The 23,603-nt window shown below is 39.1% G+C and overlaps 2 protein-coding genes across 2 annotated transcripts; one reads left to right on the top strand and one right to left on the bottom strand.

The window, feature by feature from the left end:
- The first annotated feature begins 638 nt into the window (after nucleotides 1-638).
- mpzl1l (myelin protein zero-like 1 like) lies at nucleotides 639-8,551 on the top strand. The gene is made up of 6 exons (XM_051911484.1): nucleotides 639-840; nucleotides 2,009-2,169; nucleotides 2,248-2,461; nucleotides 2,749-2,878; nucleotides 4,210-4,315; nucleotides 6,808-8,551. The coding sequence occupies exons 1-6, from the start codon at nucleotides 768-770 to the stop codon at nucleotides 6,904-6,906; spliced, it is 783 nt and encodes a 260-aa protein (XP_051767444.1). The 5' UTR covers nucleotides 639-767; the 3' UTR covers nucleotides 6,907-8,551.
- Nucleotides 8,552-14,897: 6,346 nt separating this feature from the next.
- Nucleotides 14,898-22,367, bottom strand: klhl35 (kelch-like family member 35). The gene is made up of 7 exons (XM_051911461.1): nucleotides 21,564-22,367; nucleotides 20,017-20,880; nucleotides 18,608-18,792; nucleotides 16,843-16,961; nucleotides 16,552-16,740; nucleotides 16,168-16,356; nucleotides 14,898-15,410 (listed from the first exon to the last, which is right to left on the bottom strand). Exons 2-7 carry the CDS (start codon nucleotides 20,859-20,861, stop codon nucleotides 15,228-15,230), a joined length of 1,710 nt encoding a protein of 569 aa, XP_051767421.1. The 5' UTR covers nucleotides 20,862-20,880; nucleotides 21,564-22,367; the 3' UTR covers nucleotides 14,898-15,227.
- Between the last annotated feature and the right edge of the window lie 1,236 nt (nucleotides 22,368-23,603).

The following is a 23,603-nucleotide window of genomic DNA, read 5'->3' as shown; positions in this document are numbered from 1 at the left end:
ACAAATTAAACTGCAGATATGGTGAATTCAGTGCATTTTTCCTTTCAGCCTCATCTCTCGCTTTAACACGGTTTAACACAAATTAGGCCTAACAGAAGTCAGAACATTACTATTGACCCAGTGTAAGTAAATAAATATTTTTAATAATATAAAAATTGACAGGATATCTTTTTAGGGCATTAGTAAACAAAATTTGCATCTTTCCAAATGTAATTGCGTGATGATTATATTGCCCATGTGTTGAAATAAACAGATCAAACACACGCCAAAGCGGTACGAAACTAACGTAATTTTCGTGTTTACACGCAATCACGCTTAACACGATAGTTTCACACGTTTTGACCTTATTGGCCTTCCATATAGTTCTGTAGTGACACACCGTTAATGTTACACAGCGGGTTTGAGTCGCATGAATCTCACAATTCCTCTAATATGGCCATATAATAATAATAATAATATGTATTATCGGTTAAATATGTTAAACCTGAGAAAAACAATTTAATAGACTAAATCAACCGAGGTCAGAATAAAGCCAATTTATTCAAATCTTTGATATCGCAAACATTAAAATATAATATCTGATCTGAGATCAGTAGTACATCACATTCAGTACATTAGAGCTGATCTGAGACCAGTAGAGTGTGTTCGGTACATTAGAGCTGACGTCACTGAGTCTGATCTGAGATCAGCGGGAAACTCCGTCGGTCTGATGCTGTAAACAAACACTGAGGCTCCGGTACTCGGGCGATATTTATGAAATCTAAAGGATGGAAATAAGGCTTCCGATTTCCACACACAGTTATGTTTCGTTGTGGTTCTCTGTGCTGTTTATTATCGCGGGTAAGTTCTGTTTGATTCCTCTGAGGCGTTTTGACGTCATCTGTGAGCGTTAGCGGAGCTCCGTGCTAACCTGCTAGCTTCAGTTAACGTTATGAATTATCTGCTGATTTTATATTTATATCACATGAAGTGAGCATATAAAGAACAGCTCTTATTCTGTAATAATTTAATGTTCTGAAGCAGGTCGTTTAAATACATCCAGTGTGTGTGTGTTTAATGTGTTTCTCAGGTCAGGAAGTTTAGCTCGTATTGTTCTGTTAGCACATTAGCCTCCCTCATTATTACATTATATCATATTTACTCACGAAAATGTTCCTCTGATCAATTAATAACTCGCAAATAAATGTAATCATGTGCTCTTTTAATTTTAAATGTTTTAAAGTTAATTTAATCAAACCTGAATAAACAGCTTCCTTTAATAAACCGAACAATAAAGACTCAAATCATTAATCTGAATTAATTATTAATTGTTTTATTCCATATATTTTAATGAGGAGATGCTGTAAATCCTTAAATAACACAATTTACATGGTCTGTTTTATATAGTGTCGTTTATACCTGGGTTTAAAATTACCATTGTACCTCTATGGTATTGTTTGACGAAGTCATGCCTGTATTAGTATAGTAATCATTCAGTAACATGTTATATAAATATAATATAGCATGTATGTTGGATATAAAAAATAAACTGATAAATTAACAACTGATTTGTATACAAACATATAAATTGCATGCAAGGCAGTTATACTAATAACATTATAATAAACTTTTAATGACATAATTATGTTCCTACTCCAATTTGGTTGTTGAAATCTAAATATTTAAAATAATTTTTAACAATTAAAATATTTTTAACCCAGCCCTAATAGCATGTAGTAATAGTATAATTAAACTAGAATAGTTTTACTGTAGCATATGTAACAGACGTAGGCTGGTAAGAGCTGTCTGTGTAAACCTCACTCCCCTGATCTGGTTAGAGGGCCCGACTCCCATGCCGGCGGACCCGGGTTCGAGTCCCGCTAAGAGCGGGTGGTTCGGACAGGAGGGGTTACACATACAGTATTTTTCCTGATGGAGATGAAATGTCTGTATCTGCTGTTGTAAAGCATCATAAAGCTGAAGCACATGTATGTGGATGGAGACTGACTGGCGTGTGACTGTGTTTCAGGCGTGTCGGCGATAGACGTGTTCACTCCAGCCGAGGCGCTTGTGGAGAACGGGACCACAGCGACTCTGACCTGTAGTTTTAAGTCTAAAGAGGTGGTCAGTAGTTCAGCGTCGGTGACGTGGTCTTTCCTGGCGGAGGGAGACACGGGACAGCCCACTTCAGTGAGAGTCTTTTCATCTATAACATATATGTATGATATCAGACATCATATGATCATCATGGATGTTCATCTTCCACAGATATTCTATTACTCCGGCGGGAAGTCTTTTCCGGGCTCGCTCCCGCAGTTTAAGTCCCGTGTGGAATGGGCCGGAGACATGAACAAGAAGGACGCGTCGATCCGCGTGATCCAGATGCAGTTCAAGGACAACGGGACATTCAGCTGCGACGTAAAGAATCCTCCGGACATCACCGGGCAGATGTCCATCACTAAAGTCAGAGTGGTCATGAAAGGTGAGCGGAACAAGAACAAATGTAGGGCGGGGCTTGATTTTGTCTGTGGGGAATTGATTGGATGGTTGTGGTTTGCTATTGGTGGATCTCAAGTGAGTGACAGGTTGCCCCGCCCTCATCATCAGAGAAGAGAAGAGATGCTGCAAGAGGGAGGAGAAGATATTCTAATTCAAGATTACGAGGACCATGAATTTAAAACCATAGTGATGTTCATTTATGCAAAAAATAATGTGTGACGATGTTTTTTTGGATCAGTCGTGGCACTGACAGTCTTCCTCTGTGTTCAGAGTCTCTTCCTCAGACCAGCACAGCGGTGATCGTGGGCGGCGTGATCGGAGCCGTGATCGGCATCATCATCATCTCTGTGGTCACGTACCTGATCATCCGGCGACAGGAGCCCAGTCACGACTACGAAGGGTATGTGGGTTCATGACACACTCTGTGATTGTTGGTAGTTGTGGTGTGGGTTAACCGGTTAACTCGGGTGTGCATGGAGCATGACGTCTGGACTAAACTGAGTTGACGCTAAACCAGATTCTAGTCGAATGGTGTGTGTCGGACTGATCGCAGTTGAACCGCTCCACGTCAGACGAACCTCACTAACCTCTCGACTCATATTTCACACCCAAATCACAAAAGATGTGCTGCATAAAGAAAATTAAATTCAATTAAGGAAAGTAAAAAAGTTTTGGTAAGTTTCATTTGTTACCATCAGTTATAAATCATTTACTAAATTCTGTCATTAATTACTCTCCCTCATGTCGTTCCACACCCGTAAGACCTTCGTTCATCTTCATAACACAAATGAAGATATTTTTGATGAAATCCGAGAGGTATATGACTCGTCCATAGACAGCAATATAATCAACACATTCAAGGTCCAGAAAGGTACTAAAGACATTGTTAAAACAGTCATGTGACTGCAGTGGCTCAACCTTAATGTTATGAAGAGACGAGAATACTTTTTGTGCGCCAAAACAAAAATAAATACAAACAGTATTCTCGTCTCTTCATAACATTAAGGTTGAGCCACTGCAGTCACATGACTGTTTATGGACAAGTCATAAACCTCTCGGATTTCATTAAAAATATCTTAATTTGTGTTCTGAAGATGAACGAAGGTCTTACGGGTGTGGAACGACATGAGGATGAGTAATTAATGACAGAAATTAACTTTTTGGTGAACTAACCCTATAAGGTCAGTGTCTACATTTACTAATACAATATTAAAATTGTTATTAAAATGTTTCAGTATCTGTTTTGTTGATATTATTCAGTGAACCTGAGCTAACATGAACTAACACTGAACAGATTTTATAATAGTGTAAGGAATGTATTACTCATTGATAATTAATGCATTAACTGATGTTAACTAGTGGGACCGTACTGTAAAGAGTTATTTGACATTATTAAACATAATTTTCCTCAAACTCTCAGGACTCTCAGGATTTCTGCTGATTTGTCCAGTCAGCTTTATTGCTTCCGCGCTTCATACAATACAGTTCATTTCAAAGCAGCTTCACAGTAATAAACTTCATCAGATATGACAAAAATCATGATTTGTGTGTGAAATATGAGGCGTGTCTGCGGTGTTGTGTGTGTCACTAACCCCGTCTGCCCGTCATCTCATCTGGGTGTGTTTTGATCAGAGCAGCTTGTGTGTTGCGGCGTTTGTATCATATTGCTTGTGTCATCTGTCATCTCATTTGTGTTTGCGTCCATCTCTCTGTGTGTGTGTGTGTGTGTAGCTGCACCTCGTTAGAGAGTGTGAGCTCACAGAACACTCGGGTGGGGAAGAAGGCGGAGTCGAGTAACGACAACTCCCGGTGCTCCAGCCCCTCTGCCCCTGTACAGGTACGACACGCTCACTGTGTGTGTGTGTGAGAGAGAGAGAGTGTGTGTGTGTGTGTGTGCGTGCGTGTGTGTGTGTGTGTGTGAGAGAGAGTGTGTGTGTGTGTGTGAGAGTGTGTGTGACAGTGAGTGTGTGTGTGTGTGTGTGTGTGTGACAGTGAGTGTGTGTGTGTGTGTGCGTGTGAGAGAGAGAGAGAGAGAGTGTGTGTGTGTGTGTGCGTGTGTGAGAGAGAGAGAGAGTGTGTGTGATAGAGTGTGTGTGTGTGTGTGTGTGTGTGTGTGTGTGTGAGAGAGAGAGTGTGTGTGTGTGTGAGAGTGTGTGTGACAGTGAGTGTGTGTGTGTGTGTGTGTGACTGTGTGTGTGTGTGTGTGTGTGAGAGAGTGTGTGTGTGTGACAGTGAGTGTGTGTGTGTTTCATCTAGGGCTGGACAATTAATCGAAAAGTAATTCTGAAATTCAGAACCTCTAATCGACGTAATTTTCCCATGTCGGTTATTTTGTTTTTTTTTTAAAAATCCTGTAAATACTTTCCCCTTAAAAACATACTATCGTGTGTGTAGTCATGTGACTCCACCCCGTCCAATCAGCGGCATGGAAGCAACACAGGCGAGTCGACTCACACAGACAGCGCTCGAGCCCTGAAGCTTGTATGTTTTAAGGCTTGTCGGTTTGGACATTCAAGTGATTTTAGACCATCGGATGTGTATTATTATATTGAGCTACTGCACTGATGCATTGTGGGACATGAACACTCATCCAGACAGAAGCTGCACATCACGTGAAGATGGCGCGCACAGAGAGGAGCGCAGAAACTCCTGTGATTTGATGTGATGAAACTTACAGCATATATTTTTCTACTTTTAAAGAAACTACTTGCAACCCACAGCTTCAACAGAGAGACGGACGGTATGACGAATTCACACGCAATCGCTCTCATTAACGCATTCAAATAAATGTACTGTGCTAATTTATCTGTATCTGATTTACAACGAGCAGAAATCTGTAAGAAGTGTTAGGACCCACAGATATAATAACTTCATGTCAGATCACTCTTTCATTAGGAAAATACCCTCCTCTAATAGTCGAGCATATTTAAAGTACAAACCTCGTCAGTGAACTGTGAGGGCAAAAACAAAATAATCGTTCATTAATCGTAATCGAGGTATAAAATGTTCAATTAATCGAGATGTTGATGTTCGTATTGTCCAGCCCTAGTTTCATCAGTGCTGATCCTGTTTAAATGAACCGTTTCTTCACCCTCATGCATCAAACCATGTGTTTTTCTCCTGTGGAGCATCTGTACGTTCACAGCTGGATGGTGATTATATCTAGTGGTGTTTCGATATATCGCCAAGACTGACACACACACTGCCCGGCCACTTTTTCATTCAAGTCAAATGCTTAAGAGTCTATGATGGGATCATTATTGCAGTGATTATTATGTTTCTAGCATGTTTCACAACAGTTCTTCTAACCCTAGCTGATGTAGCTTTACATTTCTTAAACAGCCATATAGGAAGACACATCATGGCCATATTTCAGGATGACAAAGTCAAGATTCATCAGGCTGTAATTGTGAAAGAATGTTTGAATCATTTTCACACATGAATCAGCACAGACCTTAAATTCATTGTAAGCCTTTGGGATGTGCTGGAGGAGACTTTACAGAGTGCTCACCTCTTGCATTGTCGATACAAGATCTTGACCAAAAACTCTTGATGGAAATAAATGTTGACATTATTTCCATCAAGAGGTGCATCAAGTTTTGGTTCAATCCAGTCATAGACTCTTAAGCATTTGCCTATTTAAATCCAACAGCGATGTTTTTTGGCCAGGCAGTGTGTATTGACTGATATTTGTAATTTTTCAGCCAGTGCCAGTAAGTTTTTCAGTTTGAAGCAGGACTTTTATTTTGCTCTCATTCTCCGTCTTCATTAGTTCACTGTCTTAAGTTTTAATAATGCATTAGTAAATGATGAAATGAACATTAAATAAGATTAATAAATGTTTTAGAAGTATTTTCCATTCATAGTTCATGTTAACTAGTGTAGTCAACTAACGAAACCTCGCTGTTAAACATTATTATTATTATTATTATTATTAATAGTAGTTTTATTTTATTGTGCAACAGTAATATATTTATTGATTGATTTCTTTAGTTTTTGTTTTTTTAAATATAATATAATACACAAAATATAATTATTATTTTTTCATTATAGTTGTAGTATTTTCATAATAAATGAGAAAAACAGGTTTTCCTTGTTTATCTGATCTCATCCCTGATAAATCTCCCATGAGAAGCGGCTCATTCCACGTGTTCTGCTGTTTGTGTGGTTCATATTTCAGCTGGATTAAACGTTTAAATGACGTCAGATAAACGTGTCTCTGTCTGTCCTGCAGCAGCTCAGCGCTTGTGTCATGTGTCTCGAGTGTCCCAGCAGCCTGTGTGTTTCTTCCCTCCCTCATGGCTTCTCTCTCTCTGATTGGTCAATCAGGGGCCGGTGATTTACGCTCAGCTCGATCACTCCGGCAGCAAGAACTCGTCCTTCCACAAGATGGAGCCGGTGGTTTACGCAGACATCCGGAAAAACTAGAGCGATCAGACTGATCCTGATCAGTGGGTTAGTACTGGACTGATGATTCCTGACGTCACGTGACCAGAGACTCTTTCTTCTGTGCGTGTGTGTGTGTGTGTTTATGTCAGTGTCTCCTGTGAGTTTCTACAGTAAAATAACGAGGATGTAGATGATGAATCCCACCACAAAACCAGTTCTGTGGCGTTATTGTCACCGCCGGTCCTCATTAACACACAGCTGTCTCGTTAGATTCTCATTACTGTAGTACAGTATACTTGTTTTACTGTCACGCAATGCTTATTCAATGCATTTAAATCAACATAAACACTACAATGATTAAATATGATGCTTTGCATTATGAGATTATTAGAGTTATGGGGGGGGAAATGTGCTTATTTTACATTGTTGACTGTTACATTGTTGACAAATTTTTTTTGTAGTTTTTATTTTATTTTCAAATTAAAGGTCAAGCTTTGTTTTTTTGCACATTTCACCACAAAATCGAGCAAACAAATGATCATTTGCGTAGAGAAAACGAAGCCTTCTTTAGGACCATAAACTGATTTGTGACATTATTTTCATGATTAAGAAACCCTCTCATGACTGCATTATAGTAAAAATATTACTGTAAACGTTTTATTTTTAAATATCATGATGTATAAATACTTAAATTGCCATTTAAGTAATATATTTTGAGAGCAATGGCAGAAAATGTGCTTATTTTACAATTATTATTGATTTTAATTTCTATTTCACCACAAAAACAAACATGTTATCATTTCCGTCGAGAAAACTAATATTTTTTTTTGTGAGCAGAATTCCATGACTTTACGTTACATTAAAAATATTAGTGTAATAGTTTTATTTTTTTATAAACTGTGGTATATTATTTTTGCAGCATGTTATTATTTTCAATATGAATGGTCCCAAAGATAAGCGTCGTTCCTGACTGGTTGTGTGGTGTGATTGACAGCTGCGTTTGCATGTAACTGACGTACTGACATCAGGGAGCATGATGGGTAATTGTCACATAAACACTCCAGAAGCTGCCGAACAGAGGTAGTGTGCATGTGTGAGCGGTTAGACTAGTTAGCTTGTTAACATGACCGCACTAATGTTCTCGTGTAGAAATGCCTTCAGTGTTAGTGTAGTGATCTAGCGTGTGTACAGCGCCTCAAACACTCCGCACTCATTCCACTTCCATGTCTTACGGTTTTTAAACTTCTTCTTATGTGCATTTCATGTGTCATAACTGAAGTTTTGTTTTTAATTGTGACACTTTTGAGCACTATTGAGCGCTAACCAAAATCAGCCATGACTGATGGATCATTCCTTAAGTTTCCGATGCTGGAGTCGTTTTCCATGTGTTTTTTGTTGAATAGATGATTATTTTTTTTATTGGAGAACTGCAGACATTCCATTCCTGTCGGTACTTGTTTGATTTTTGTACTGCAAATCCTGCACTGTTTCTGTTTCTGACTCTGACTGCAGCACTATTGTGTCACATGATCACATGTTAACTGGAACACTGTGGATAAGAGTGCCTTCATCAACTAACTCTTTCACACTTCCTCGTTTTATTGGCCTTTTGTATATGAAAACAGCTGTATCTGTTTAATTTTATACATGCATATATATATAAATATATCAAACCGAATGAAAATGTCTTTTGTGTGTGTTTGTGTACGTGTGCACTAGTCATGTGATTATTTCAATCATCAGAGTAAGGATGTAATCACAGTAAGATGTTTACACAAGCTAAACTCTTCACTCTACATGCATACAGCATTCTTTCAAGCAGACATATTTATTTATGTGAAATAAATATAGATTAATCTTTATTAGAGCTAGTGAAGTTATTCAGTCAAGAGCATTGATAGATTTTCTCTTTCTTTTGTTTGTTCAACATTAATGATGGACAGCAGCAGGTTTATTAGGCTGCTGTCACTTTAAGAACAAATGCACGGATCTAATACACTGATACGCTTCCGATAACTGTTTACATTCACTTATGACATTACCGACTGTGTTTACATGACATTTATGGACATTTTGACGATTTTGTGCATATTTGCCCATTCAAGCACAAAAAGACGTGAAAGAGAACTGACGTCTGAGAGGCAGACTGAATTCAGCTCTTTCGCGTCGTCACGCTTTTTCAGATTCATCATATATCTGCTCTTTCTCCCAGACATGTACATTTTTGAACGTTTTATGAGACATGCAGCAAGTCCATGCTAACTTCTGTCCCGCCGGGTGGATCAGCACGTTACAATTCTACAGCGCAGGACTCCATCACTTCCCAAATCCCTCCCTAACATTTTCCTCTCGTTTTTATTTGTTGACGAAAATGTTGATTGATTTCCGTCATAGTTTTTGTCATTCAAAACTGTTTTTTTCGTCGTCGTCTTGTTTTCTTCAGTGACAAAATGTCGTTGATGAAAATTGACAAATTATTCACCAATGAAATTAACACAGCTAAAATGTCATTTCAATGTTTTCAACCATACTGTAAATATACTGCATTATATTATGTTACAACTTGAAATGGCATTCATGTCCATTTTCCGACTAGGAAACTCCAGCTAGGACTAGGAATTTCCGACCAGGAAACTCCAACTAGGAAACTCTGACTAGGGATTTACAACTAGGAAGCTCTGACTAGTAATGCGACTTGACATGTTCATGTCCATTTTCCAACTGGGAATCTCTGACTAGGAAACTCTGACTAGGGATTTACGACTCGGAAACTCCGACTAGGAATGCGACTTGACATGTTCATTTTCAAACTAGGAAACTCCAACTAGGAAACTCCGACTAGGGATTTATGACTAGGAAACTCAGACTAGGAATGCGACTTGACATGTTCATGTTCATTTTCAAACTAGGAATCTCTGACTAGGAAACTCCAACTAGGAAACTCCGAATAGAAACTGATAAAATTAGCACCCTAAAAATGCGATGCCTTCTTTACCGCTGTTTATGACACATGGACGTCATCCGTGTTCGTCACAAGCACACTTTGGTGTGCTTTTTCAGAATTTGCTGATTTTCTGTCGGAGTTAGTATTGGCTGCAGATAAAGTCCTTGTTGTTGGTGATTTTAATATCCATGTAGATAATAAAAAGGACGCATTAGGATTGGCATTTGCAGAAATTCTAAACTCTATTGGTGTTAGACAACACGTGTCAGGACCCACTCATTGTCGTAATCATACTTTAGATCTAATATTGTCACATGGAATCGATATTGATGCTGTTGAAATTCTGCAGCAGAACGATGACATCTCAGATCATTATCTAGTCTCGTGTATACTACATTTAGTCAAGGCGGCTAAACTGCCTCCCTGCCACAAATATGGTAGAACCATCACTTCTACCACTAAAGATCACTTTATAAATAATCTTCCTGAAGCTTAGAAGACCTCGATGTTGCAACAGAAACTATTGCCTCTGTCTTTTCCAGCACATTAGACTCAGTTGCTCCTTTGCGCTTAAAAAAGATTAAGGAAATTAATCCAATGCCATGGTACAATGAGCACACTCGGGCCCTAAAGTTAGCAGCCAGAAAAATGGAGCGCAGCTGGAAGAAAACAAAACTAGAAGTATTTCGCACTTCGTGGAGAGAGAGAGAATGATTGAGTACAGAAAGGCCTTAAAAACTGCTAGATCTGCCTATTTTTCAAAACTTTTCGAAGAAAATAAGCACAACCCTAGGTATTTATTTGATACAGTGGCTAAATTAACAAGAAATAAAGCTTCAACTTCTGATGTTTCCAAACAGCACAGCAGTAATGACTTTATGAACTTCTTTACTTGCAAGATTGATAATATTAGAGAAAAAATTATAACCATGCAACCGTCTATTACAGTATCGCGTCAGACAGTTCATTGTAGTGTCCCTGAGGAAAAATTCAATTCATTTACTGCTTTAGGAGAGGAAGATTTGTCTAAACTTGTTAAATCATCAAAATCAACAACATGTATGTTAGACCCTATACCGACTAAGCTATTGAAAGAAATGCTTCCAGAGGTCATAGATCCTCTTCTTAATATCGTTAATTCATCTTTATCACTAGGATACGTACCAAAAACTTTTAAGCTGGCTATTATTAAACCTCTTATTAAAAAACCACAACTTGATCCTAGAGAATTAGTCAATTACAGGCCGATCTCAAATCTCACTTTTCTGTCAAAAATACTAGAAAAGGCAGTATCATCACAGCTATGTTCCTTTTTAGAAAGAAATAGTATCTGTGAGGATTTCTAGTCAGGATTTAGACCGTACCATAGTACTGAGACTGCTCTCATTAGAGTTACTAATGATTTGCTCTTATCATCAGATCGTGGTTGTATCTCTCTATTAGTGTTACTGGATCTTAGTGCAGCATTTGACACTATTGATCACAATATTCTTTTAAATAGACTCAAATTATGTTGGCATTAGTGGAATTGCATTGTCATGGTTCAAATCATACTTATCTGACCGTTATCAGTTTGTAGTAGTAAACGAAGACATGTCATATCGATCACAAGTTCAATATGGAGTACCACAAGGCTCAGTACTAGGACCGTTGCTGTTCACTCTGTACATGCTACCCTTGGGAGATATCATTAGGAAGCATGGCGTTAGTTTTCACTGTTACGCTGATGATACTCAGCTCTATATTTCTTCGCGCCCTGACGAAACTTACCAATTCACAAAATTAACGGAATGCATAACTGATATAAAAAATTGGATGACCAGTAATTTCCTACTACTGAATTCAGAAAAAACAGAGATTCTAATTTTTGGACCAAAAACTTCTTCACGTAATAACCTAGAATACTGTCTAACACTTGATGGCTGCTCTGTTAAGTCTCCGTCGTCAGTTAGGAACCTGGGTGTGCTCTTTGATACCAATCTCTCATTTGAAGGCCATGTTACTAGCATCTGTAAAACCGCATTCTTCCATCTTAAAAATGTATCTAAACTACGACATATGCTCTCAATGAAAAATCCAGAACAGTTAGTTCATGCGTTCATGACCTCAAGGCTAGATTACTGTAACGCTCTACTGGGTGGTTGTTCTGCTCGCCTGATAAACAAACTCCAGCTGGTCCAAAATGCAGCAGCTAGAGTTCTTACTAGAACCAGGAAGTATGACCATATTAGCCCAGTTCTGTCAACACTGCATTGGCTTCCTGTTAAACATCGTATAGATTTTAAAATCTTGCTAATTACTTACAAAGCACTAAATGGTTTAGCTCCCCAGTACCTGAGCGAGCTCCTAATTCATTATAGTCCTTCACGTCTATTGCGATCTCAGAATTCAGGCCAGCTGATAATACCTAGAATATCAAAATCAACTGCAGGTGGTAGATCCTTCTCCTATTTGGCACCTAAACTCTGGAACAATCTTCCTAGCATTGTTCGGGAAGCAGACACACTCTGTCAGTTTAAATCTAGACTAAAAACACATCTCTTTAACCTGGCATACACGTAACACATTACCAATTTATATTTCCAAATCCGTTAAAGGATTATTAGGCTGCATAAATTAGGTCAGCCGGAGCCGGGAACACTTCCTATAACACCTGATGTACTCGTTACATCAGAAGAAGAATGGCATCTACGCTAATATTAGTCTTTCTGTTTATCCCGAGGTTCACCGTAGTCAACCAGATCCGGGCCGTATCCAGGTGAGACCAAGGACCTGCACCTTGACACGACCACAACGCAGCCCTGAAGTATCAGCAGAGATTGAGTCAACTAGATCATCCACTGTGAAGGCCTCATCGACACGACAGCCACGACACAGTTCCTCAACAACCGTCCATACCGCCGTGATGAATACGATCCTCAGTTGGATGGAACTGGAATAAATACTTTGAATGTTGCGATCCTGTCGGACTTATGATAGCAACCTGAATTGTAACAAAGCACTGTTGGCCAGAGGAGAACTGGCCCCCCGACTAAGCCTGGTTTCTCCCAAGGTTTTTTTCTCCATTTAAACACCTATTTGCCACTTGTCTGCCACCTAATGTCACCTGATGGAGTTTGGGTTCCTTGCCGCTGTCGCCTCTGGCTTGCTTAGTTGGGGACACTTGACATTTGACTTGACATTTGATATTCAACAGTGCTTTGATCTGCCTGCATTGACACTATTCTTTAAGAGCTGCTGTGCAGCCAAATAATGTACCAGTTATCAATGTAAAGCTGCTTTGACACAATCTACATTGTAAAAAGCGCTATATAAATAAAGGTGACTTGACTTGACTTTGGTCAGAGTGGCATAGATGCCGTTAATGTGTCGAAGTGTGTTTTCAGAAAGAACAGGAATCACGGAGGACACCACGTTTATTCTGGCCTATTTATTGGGAGAATCTTTAGAAAAATGATATTTGGCGTCTCATTCTTGACAACCATATAAACATTCACTTCACTATTTAGATTCTGGAATTTGGGTCAAATACAGGCTATTTTCACAGTGTATAAAACATACAGTACACTTCAAATTATTATTAATTTATGTAAATTATTTCTATTACATTATCCATTTTAACATCAAGACAAGGTGGTTTCCTCCCAACTCGGAAATTCAAGATTATCTCCAAGTTTCTCATTAGAAAATATGACTTGACTTGTTCATGTCCATTTTCCAACTAGGAATCTCCGAAACTGGTATTTATGATAATTACGATAGCACATGAAGGCAGCATGAATCGCATCACAAGTATTGTGTTTACATCAGGTAAAGTTTAATCGCAATATCGCCTAAATCTCATTATAACCTCATTATGAGGGAGCATCATGTAAACGTGAAGGGTTACTGGGAAATAATTTGAGTGTCATTTGGGAAAAAAGTCTTCATCTGAATTTGGGTACAGCCGGAAATGTTCCGGGTCTGATAGAAGAATGTTTTTGTTTGAAATGGCCCTTCAGATCTTCAGTTTCTGTATCAGATGCTTTACATGGAATCTCTTGATTCTTCAGAGCTTTTAAAGAAACATGAACACAACAATCAAATATGAAAACCATTCGCACACGACACATGAAACGATTCCCTTCACCTTTAGTGTCCGAGTGAACAATGTTATCTAGAGTTACTTTGAACTGGACTAGACGTGATTTCATGACATTAAACAAATTAGAGCTGCTGAAATCTCCTTCTGCAGAACGATGTAATCTGAGTCACTGCATTCTTCACGGACTGTAAAACCAATTACAGAGTTTACTCGCTTGTTCAGGGGAAGAATTTAAAATGTCAAGAATGTGCATTTAGTCTTTCTCTGGAAACGTTCATCACGGGTCTCTGACTGGACACGAGCTCTGTTCATTCACAGCTGGCACTGTAAAAAATGTAGTCTAGATGAATAAAAAATAGTTTCAACCTCTTTGAGATAAAGCATTTACTTTTAAGTTAAAATTATTACAGTAATTTAACAAAACAATCTTATGTTCACAGTTTGGTTGTTCCAGTTCATTTTATTTCAAGTAATGATTTTTTTGATTGTTTTAGTTTCAGTTTTAGTTATTCTCTGTTTAAAAAGGAAGAAGAATTCAGTGGAAGAATTTGCAGGCTTTAGAATGTCGTCACATATTTACAATATTTCTCTGGAAACTTTCGTCACAGGTCTGTTCGACGAGTTCTTCGCTTTACAGTTCTGACTTGTACCACCTGACCGCCGCAGATTCATTTTGCTGTTTTTCAGTGTTGCCATAAAATCTCAGAATTGAACGTCTCGTGGTCAGCTCGTAATTACGACATGGCGTGAATGCAACGTTTCATTTTTCAGTAGGCCTAAGTGTTTTATTTTATTTAAAATTTTACATTTGCATGACTTAATTATTAGCTTTTGTGACATCACGGGACCAAAACATTGTTCACATACTGACAAAATATGAAATATTTTCAACTAAAACACAATTAATAAATCATCTGCATTTATCGATCTCAGTTCATGATGACAGATGACGAGTGTCATCATTTTCATGCTTTAAAAAAGACAGTAAAAACTCAAGCAGCATAAAATGATACAAACTTTATTTAAACACATATAACTTTACAAACACAGAGGTTAAAAACATTCACAGTATAAAGTTTTTCAGTTTCACATTGGGATTTCCAGCAGTGAGCGACACAGAGTTGTTTTTTGCTTGTGATTCCACCAACGGCAGATGGAAACATCATCAGATTACACTTTATAACCAACAATATGAGTGTTAAATTCATGTGCATTCCAGAGTTTTTCATGATTGTCAGTCGAGCGCAGTGGATCGGATCATGTCAGAACATCTGAAACTAAATCTAGTTGAACTAAACGCCTCAGTTATAGTCCATGAAGAGCTCGTGTCCGTCAGAGTCGCTGCAGAACGGTCACACAGCCGTGATAACTCAGGCAGCGCGACAGCGGCTTCTCCTCCGTCAGTCTGCCGCTCACTGGATCAAACGCCCAGATCTGATCAACGGCAGCGGAAGACTCGTTCCGACCGCCGACGACATAAACCTTCCCGTCACACGCGGTCAGTCCGCAGCCCTCCTGAAACACACACACACACGGGTCAATTTATTGTCACATGCATTGTCATAAGTGTGTAAAACCATTTATTAGTGTGTCTCTCAAACGCCAGTCCACCCTGTTACACTGGTGCTACTTGCCCTTTAAAATGCCCTAAATCACATGACTTTATAGAAGTTACATCATTCATCATAAACCTAAACCAATCATGAACTTTTCTCTATTTTCCTTTTTTAGAAAACTTTAATAACTCTAATAAAGCATTACATGTCCACCCTGTTGTGTCAATTTATACTGGACTTGAAAATGTTTGTTTATTGTTTAAAAATAGATTTGATACAGTTAAACAATTTTAAACAAACCTGCTCAGTCCAAAATGAACCGTAGGAAAGACCCGGAAGCTTGTTTCCACCACAGAATATAAAAATCAACTTTTTTTCCTCGCACTTGTGTTATATCTCGCAATTCTGAGGGAAAAAAGTCATGAAGATATAAACTCGTATGTGAGAAATAAAGTCAGAATTGTGAGATAAAAGTCACCATTACTTTATTATTTTTTGTATTCTGTGGCGGAAACAAGCTTCCATTGTTACTTGCAGCTGCTTTGTAATTATTTGTGAAATTTACTATCAATTTCTGAGTGAAAACTGTTTCTGCACCTGTGTGTGTGTGTGTGTGTGTGTGTGTGTGTGTGTGTGTGTGTGTGTGTGTGTGTGTGTGTGTGTGTGTGTGTGTGTGTGTGTGTGTGTGTGAGAGATGACATGAGTGTTTTGCTCACCAGTTTGATGGGCAGCACCGCAGCTGAACTCCAGCAGTCTTTACTGGGCGAGTAACAGAAGATCTGATCCAGCAATCCTCCGGTCACGTAGATGCAGCCGTTGAGTGTGACGGCGTTGATGGAGCGCTGAGAGAACGGACAGTTCGCCACATACGACCATCTGTTCATCAGCGGGTCATAACACTGCACCTGTGACAGTACTGCGATTAATACTTCATACATGACACTTCAGTGATATTAATTTGACTGCACTGAGAACCAAACTTGATCTGAATAATGACTCTGTTGTCTTTTAGAGCTGCTTATAGCTGAATAGAACTTTACAGTTATTGAACTGAATCAACAAGAGTCGCTCACGTTCTCACCGGTTTGGGTTCGTCTCACCTGGTTAGTGTTGGCGTGTTCGCTCACGGCTCCTCCGATGACGTAGAGTTTCCCGGCGCAGCTGCTCAGAGCGGCAGAACTCACGGGCATCAGCAGGTCGGAGACGCTCGTCCAGGTGTTCTCATGCGGACTGTAACACTCCACGCTGGACAGACGCTCACGGCCGTTATAACCGCCGACCACGTACAGCTACACACACACACACACATGAACATCTGCTGTCGCTCAGTGAATGAGTCATATGAATCAGTTCATTCAGCGTCGTGTGTTTGGTACTGAAACGAGCCTCACCTTCCCACACATGGACACCATCTTATGCCTCCATCTGCCTTTGTTCAGCCCGCGGACACGGACCCACTGATTGAGCTGCGTCATGTACCGCCACACGTCTGCGCTGTTCAGCTGCCCGCCTGCAAACACACGCCACACGCGTCACGCTACATCTCACGCAACACAAACCTTCTGACAGACGGATAATATGCTCTTCAACAGTATATTTTAATAACTTAATGACACGTTCGCATGTTCACGGTTCTCCTCGTGAAGTGCAAGAGAGATAAAATATTGAACTGTTTTTTTAGTCAGTGTTTAGTGATTGTTTTTATAGTAAAATTATTTATATACAGGGCTGCAGAACTTGGCCGAAAAATGATATTGCAGTTGTTTTGTCATTTTGCAATTTGGACTGTGATACAACATTTAATTTCATAAGAAAATCATATTGCTGCTGCTGAAACAACTCTTAAAGGATTAGTTCACTTCTGAAAAGAAATGAAGGTTTTTGAGGAAAACATTCCAGGATTTTTCTCCATATAGTGGACTTCACTGGGGTTCAACGGGTTGAAGGTCCAAATGTCAGTTTCAGTGCAGCTTCAAAGAGCTCTACATGATCCCAGACGAGGAATAAGAGTCTTATCTAGAGAAACCATCGGACATTTTCTAAAAAAAATAAACATTTATATACTTTTTAACCACAAATGCTCGTCTTGCACTGCTCTGTGATGCTCCACACATTACATAATCATGTTGGAAAGGTCACGCGTGACGTAGGTGGAAGAACAGATCCAGTGTTTACAAAGTAAACGTCAAAGACAAAGTCAAACAACCTGTACAAAAAAAGGTAAAACAACAATGTTGGACGATTTTGAAGTTGGAGGAGAAAATGAGGGGTACTTCCTTCTACGTCACGCGTGACCTTTCCAACATGATTAAAAAGTATATAAATGTTTATTTTTTTTAGAAAATGGCCGATGGTTTCTCTAGATAAGACTCTTATTCCTCGTCTGGGATCATGTAGAGCTCTTTGAAGCTGCACTGAAACTGACATTTGGACCTTCAACCCGTTGAACCCCAGTGAAGTCCACTATATGGAGAAAAATCCTGGAATGTTTTCCTTCATTTCTTTTCTGACTGAAGAAAGAAAGACATGAACATCTTGGATGACATGGAGAAGAGTAAATTATCAGGAAATTTTCATTCAGAAGTGAACTAATGCTTTAAAATTAAAGGTTCCAGAAGAGGGTTTTTGCAGCGAAGCAAAGTACTATATTTTATATATATTAGCATTTCATCAAACTCCTATTTTTGAAATCATGCAGTAAATGGTTCAATAAAAACAATGCATCAGGTTACTCACATTATTACAAAGGTTTTCAGTTTGACACATTTGAATGAATTTCACAGAAGATTGAAGTGGAAAAAACGTTAGAAATTATGCAAATGTGAATGTAAATAAAGTGAACCTGGCGCACATTATTTTGCCAAATGCAGCGAATACATATTTATACACACACTGGAGTAAACCGAGTAAATAACGCATGGCAAACGCGTGACAATGATGTTTTGGGTAAACTAACAGAAGGCCTTGATGACACAAGAGATCACAATCACACATGTTTGTTTCCAGATCGACCCTGATAGGACTCTCTGGAATCACGTGTCAAAACATTCCACTCTGATGCCGGAGCAGATAGAGTAACTCTGAACACGGACCTGATTACAGCTGCAGGACAGAGAACGTGGAGAAAATTAGAAGCGTTAAGGACGTCTGTGATACCTGATAAATAAATGTCGTTCTGAAGTTCACAGGATGCAAACTCAGATTTAGAGTAGCCGGGCAGAACGTTGGCTTGAAGCCATTCTCCTGACGCCAGATTCAACTTCTCCATGAAGGACAGTCTGGGGAAACCGTTCTTATCACAGCCGCCGATAACGAAGATCATCTCGGCCCAGCCAGAGCTCCTGAAAACACACATAATAATTCAGTGATGTGGGTTTAAAAGACACTTCATATCCAGTGATATTATTGATTTGACTGCACTGACACTATCAGATGAGAACAAAACCTGAACGGACCTGAATAACGAGACTATTATTATACTTTAGTTACGCTCTAATTGAAATTGAGTTTGTTTCATAACTGATGCATGGAACCTTGTTTCCGGCACGGGACCAAAGTTAAAAAAGGATTATTGCAACTTTATATCTCTCAAAAGTCAGAATTGCAAGCTTACAAACTGAATTGAATCAACTGAATAATGACATTATACAGCAAAAATCATGTTCTTCTTCAGTATTTTTGTCTTGTTTTCCAGTAGAAATATTTAAACATTCTTATTTTCTTGAGAAGCAAAATTACTTCATGTATTAGACCGGCCGCGACGCGATAAAACGATCTTTTCCATGTTAATGAGAGTTTTTGTCGTAACCGGCCGCGATACGCGATGACTCCATTTTAGAAACGGTTTCTATTTCTGCGGCGGGAACAACAACATACAAATTATGACAGTGATAAAGCACATAATCAGTACCTGAGGTTATTTAATGTTAAAAGCGTCTAATGTGAGTTTGAATATCATTTTTGTGTGACTTTTATAGCCGTGCTGAATGAGGCAATGGACAATTCACCTCAGATCTTAAAAATAAATTAAACGAAACAAGAACATTCAAACCGTCAACTCAGTGTAAACACACAAGTGTATTCTATAAGACCGTCTCAGTCACTCAGTATGTATTTTAATAATGTTAAAATGGCGTAATATTTATGAATTTGATTATGTAATTGTCGATTTCATCATCAGTGCTCCTGCAGAGAGACTCCGCCCACACGCTCCTCCGATTGGCTGATTTTCTCTTCTCGTAGTCGCGTAATCTGGTGTGGACGCTGGAATCTTGTCGTATCGCGTCTGGTTGTTTTTATGTTATTATATATGCATTTGACTTAATTTTTCAGAAAACAAGAATTAATATCTTAAGTTATTTTGCTTCTCATGTAAATGTATCTTTACTGTGTGTTCAGTGACAAAAATACTTTTTATACAGTGTATTGTCTTCTACAGAGCTGCTTTACAGCTGCTTCTGAACTCGTTTCATAACTGATGAACTTTGTTTCCCTTTTTATAAAAGTGAAGCTGCTTTGAAACCGTATGAAGCGCTGAACACATGAATGACATTAGCTGGACTCACCGGCGGGGTTTGGTGCGCTCCGACTGCACCTCTCGTCCGTACGCGTGGTACATGCGCGCCTCCTGCAGCAGCGGCCTGATCTCCCTGCAGTCCAGCACCAGCTCATCGGCCTCCAGCGTGCCGGCGAAGAACGCCGGATCCAGCAGAGGGAGACGCAGCTTCTCCAGCAGCTCCCGCAGAGCCGCTTTCCTCTCGGCCGGCCGGTGGCTGACCCAGCGGAGCACGGCCGTCACCAGAACCTCCTCGCTCACCTGCAGCCGCTCGCAGGCCAGCAGCTCCAGCACCCGCGCCTTCTGCAGGCTGAGGAACTCGTCGTGCTGCAGCACCTGCTGGAAGTCGCGGTACAGCAGCTTCTGGCACTGCTCCTGCAGCGGCTGCAGGAAGTACGAGCTGGCGAAGTCCATGAGGCCGAGGCAGTTGGAGTGGCAGACGCGCTCCTGCAGGAACTGCACGCAGGCTCTGGAAAGCACGGACACTTCCAGAAGGTCGGCGGCCTGGAAGACGCTCTCCACGTTCTCCTCGTCCAGCTTCAGCCGGCCCTCGTACATGAAGTCCAGCAGCTGATCCATGGCCTTCCTGGAAATTCCCTGCAGCTTGATCACGGTCTGCCGGCTCTCCTGGAAGCGGCTGCTGAACATGGAGCGGAAGTACTGGCTGCTGGCGCAGAGCGAGGCGCGGTGACACGGGAACTCGCAGCCGTCCACCTGCAGCACCACGTCCGTGAAGGTGCCGCTGCGTCTGTAGGCGTTCAGCACCTGCAGGATGTGCTCGGCGTGACACGAGCCCGAGCAGAAGCCGACCTTTGACCTGTTGTCCATCAGCTCGCCGTTACTGCCGAAGCCCATTCTGAGACGACTGTCGGAGCTAACGAACGACATGTCAGCATGTGTTAGATGCTGTGTGTCTTATATTTAAGACTCAAATGGTTATAAAAGTTATATTAAATTAAAGTTTTAGCACATACACTGCAAACTCTGTGTTTCTGTCTTGTTTTCAGCACAAACATCTAAACATTCTTAAATCAAGATACATTTACTGGAGAAGAGAAATGACTGAAGATATTATGAAAATTATTAAATGAGTTTATGCTTTAAAAATGCAGAAAAATAATCTTAATTCAAAGGAAAAACAAGTTATTTTTCTGTAAATAATATTTGTTCTTGTTTAAAGCACTTCATTTTTCATTAAACAAGACTTCATATCTTCAGTCATTTTGCTTCTCCAGTAAATGTATCTTGATTTAAGAAAGTTTATGATGTAAAACAAGACAGAAACACTGAGGAAGAACATCATCTTTTTGTGCATTGTCCAGTTTTTATTCATTTTTTAGTTTTTTTAGTACACTTTAATACAGTTTGCACTCAGAAATTGATACAAATATTCACAATTAACGTTGAATTAAAGGTGAATTTTAAAGTAGAAACACTGCAAAAAATAGTATAATACATAAACTTAAAAGATTTTTTTTTTTTTTTACAGTGTATATGAAGTTAAATTAAACAGACAGAATTTAGATGATTAGAATTGTTATTTCTATCGTTTCTCACCTGAATGAATGAAGCTTCGTGTGTTTCTTCAGTCAGATCAGCATGAAATCTGAGCGCAGGATCACCTGTCACACATATTTATACCTGTGGGGGAGGAGCTTAAGCAGCTCATCTACATAAAACATAAAGGAAACTTGCGTCTTCCTGTTCCCATTAAACCAACTTCCCTTCCCTGTTCGCTAGTAGCGCTTCACTGTAAACAAGTGCTGCCACATTCTGACCTGTCAAATAAAACTGTCATCTGTGTTTATTATGAACTCAGGTCAAGTTTTGAAAGTTTATTGTAGAATTCATAATAACACAAATGGGGAATGTTTCATCTATAACTGTTATAATGTGGACTTTTGTAAAACAGGCTGGTTTTGAGGTCATTTATAACACATTCTTGTGTGTTCATTGAGCAGGTGTTTCTTTATCTTCATGAAATCTTTAGTTTCATTATCAGTTCAGGTTGGTTGAGATATTCACATCATGAAACAAACAGAAGCTGAAATGCCATCTAAATTAGAAAATGTTTTCGACAGTGATATTCTGACAATTAAAGCTTATTCAGACATTAAAATGTCACATAAAAAGTGAATTAAAAACATGTTGTTGTGTTCCTGTTCTGCAAAAACATGCTCAGTTTGACCACAGAAATTTGATGCTGTTTTACAGAAACCCATTTCCACCACCTAAGAAAAATCAAAATGATCAATTTATAATTATCAGATAAAGAGTCTTAATTCATAATGTCAAATAATTAAAAAGTCAAAATCATGATGAAATGTCGAAATTATGAGATGTCATGATTATGACACACTTTCGACTTTTTAAGTCATTATTTCATCTCATAAATATGACTAGTATGTCATCATTACTACTTTTTAAGACATAATAATGATTTACAAAAGCGCGATTTTTCTTATTTGGTGAAAATGGGCTTCTATACTTTCAAATTAAAACCTCCTACAGCCTGGCATTATTTACTCTATATACTGCAGAAAAGTCTAGAAAGCGTCAAATGTTTCTCCTTACGTGTTGTTCAGCGTTGAGAGTGTAGCCAATCACAGACATTTCAGTTGATCTTTACAACGCAATGGCCAATCAGAGGCGTTTACTTTAGTCAGAAAGAATCATCTTACCGCTCAAATCCTCTCAGTTTTGTTCAGTGCGGACTCTCGAAAACTCTCATTATAACTAAGGAAAGTGTAAACAAATAAGAGATTTATTGTACAGTGTAGACAGTTTCATGTATTATAACAAAACTTGTGAGATCTCAAACGAGTGACAGATCACATTTTCGCGCTTTCTACGCTATAATCCATTCAGAATTTGAATAAAAGCTTGTTTTTAATGCTGCTAAGAGGATCAACGGTCACTCATGCTGCAGTTTCGGAAGTGACATCCACATTTAAACGCGGGATTCTCTCTAAACTGAATTGATTGACAGTCATAACCAATATTTTGACAAAAATATGTCAAAATAATGTATTAAACAATGTAAATGCAGACTAATACAAACATATTCGAATTTTAACATTTGTAAAACTAATGACTTGTAAACAATCTCGTCTAAATCTCTCGCTGTAAGCTGCTGTTCCTGTGACGGTGGTGATTAGGAGCCATTCTTACATGTGATGTTATGAAATGTCCGCTAGATGGAGACGAACGCCGTCTGTGTGAACAGCACCATTAGCGTAGTGTCTGTTAGCATAAACAAGGCATCTTGGTGTTAACTAGTTTTGTCCATCGAGTGATTTGCATCATAAGTGTTTTATTTATCGACTTGTGAACACTTCATGACACTTTACACTGTTTGTGACTTCATCATTATCTGCACTACATCCTTATATGTTTATAGCCTACTGTGAAATTATATATATATATTTTTTTTATTGCGTATTGTTTCTTATTATATCTCTATTGTGTATTGTTTATTTTGTCCTTTATTGTGTATTACTTTATATTTATGCCCTTTTACCCATCGTTTTTTTAAATGCATGTTTCTCACCTGTAGATGGCGCTCTGGTCCAAGTGGTGCTCACTGCAGAGTGAAAT

Source organism: Ctenopharyngodon idella, chromosome 10 (assembly GCF_019924925.1).
Source record: "Ctenopharyngodon idella isolate HZGC_01 chromosome 10, HZGC01, whole genome shotgun sequence".
In the NCBI taxonomy this organism is placed as follows: domain Eukaryota; kingdom Metazoa; phylum Chordata; class Actinopteri; order Cypriniformes; family Xenocyprididae; genus Ctenopharyngodon; species Ctenopharyngodon idella.
Note: the sequence above shows the minus strand (reverse complement) of the source record. Positions and strands in the feature narration are given on the sequence as shown.

Bases quoted from the DNA above. Each gene is read 5' to 3' on its own strand.
- mpzl1l (XM_051911484.1), top strand. From the start codon at position 768: ATGGAAATAAGGCTTCCGATTTCCACACACAGTTATGTTTCGTTGTGG. The intron at 2,879-4,209 runs GTATGTGGGTTC...GTGTGTGTGTAG, and splicing joins CCCAGTCACGACTACGAAGG to CTGCACCTCGTTAGAGAGTG. The intron at 4,316-6,807 runs GTACGACACGCT...TTGGTCAATCAG, and splicing joins GCCCCTCTGCCCCTGTACAG to GGGCCGGTGATTTACGCTCA.
- klhl35 (XM_051911461.1), bottom strand. From the start codon at position 20,861: ATGGGCTTCGGCAGTAACGGCGAGCTGATGGACAACAGGTCAAAGGTC. The intron at 18,793-20,016 runs GTGAGTCCAGCT...GTGTGTTTTCAG, and splicing joins GAGCGCACCAAACCCCGCCG to GAGCTCTGGCTGGGCCGAGA. The intron at 16,357-16,551 runs GTGAGACGAACC...GTACTGTCACAG, and splicing joins AACACGCCAACACTAACCAG to GTGCAGTGTTATGACCCGCT.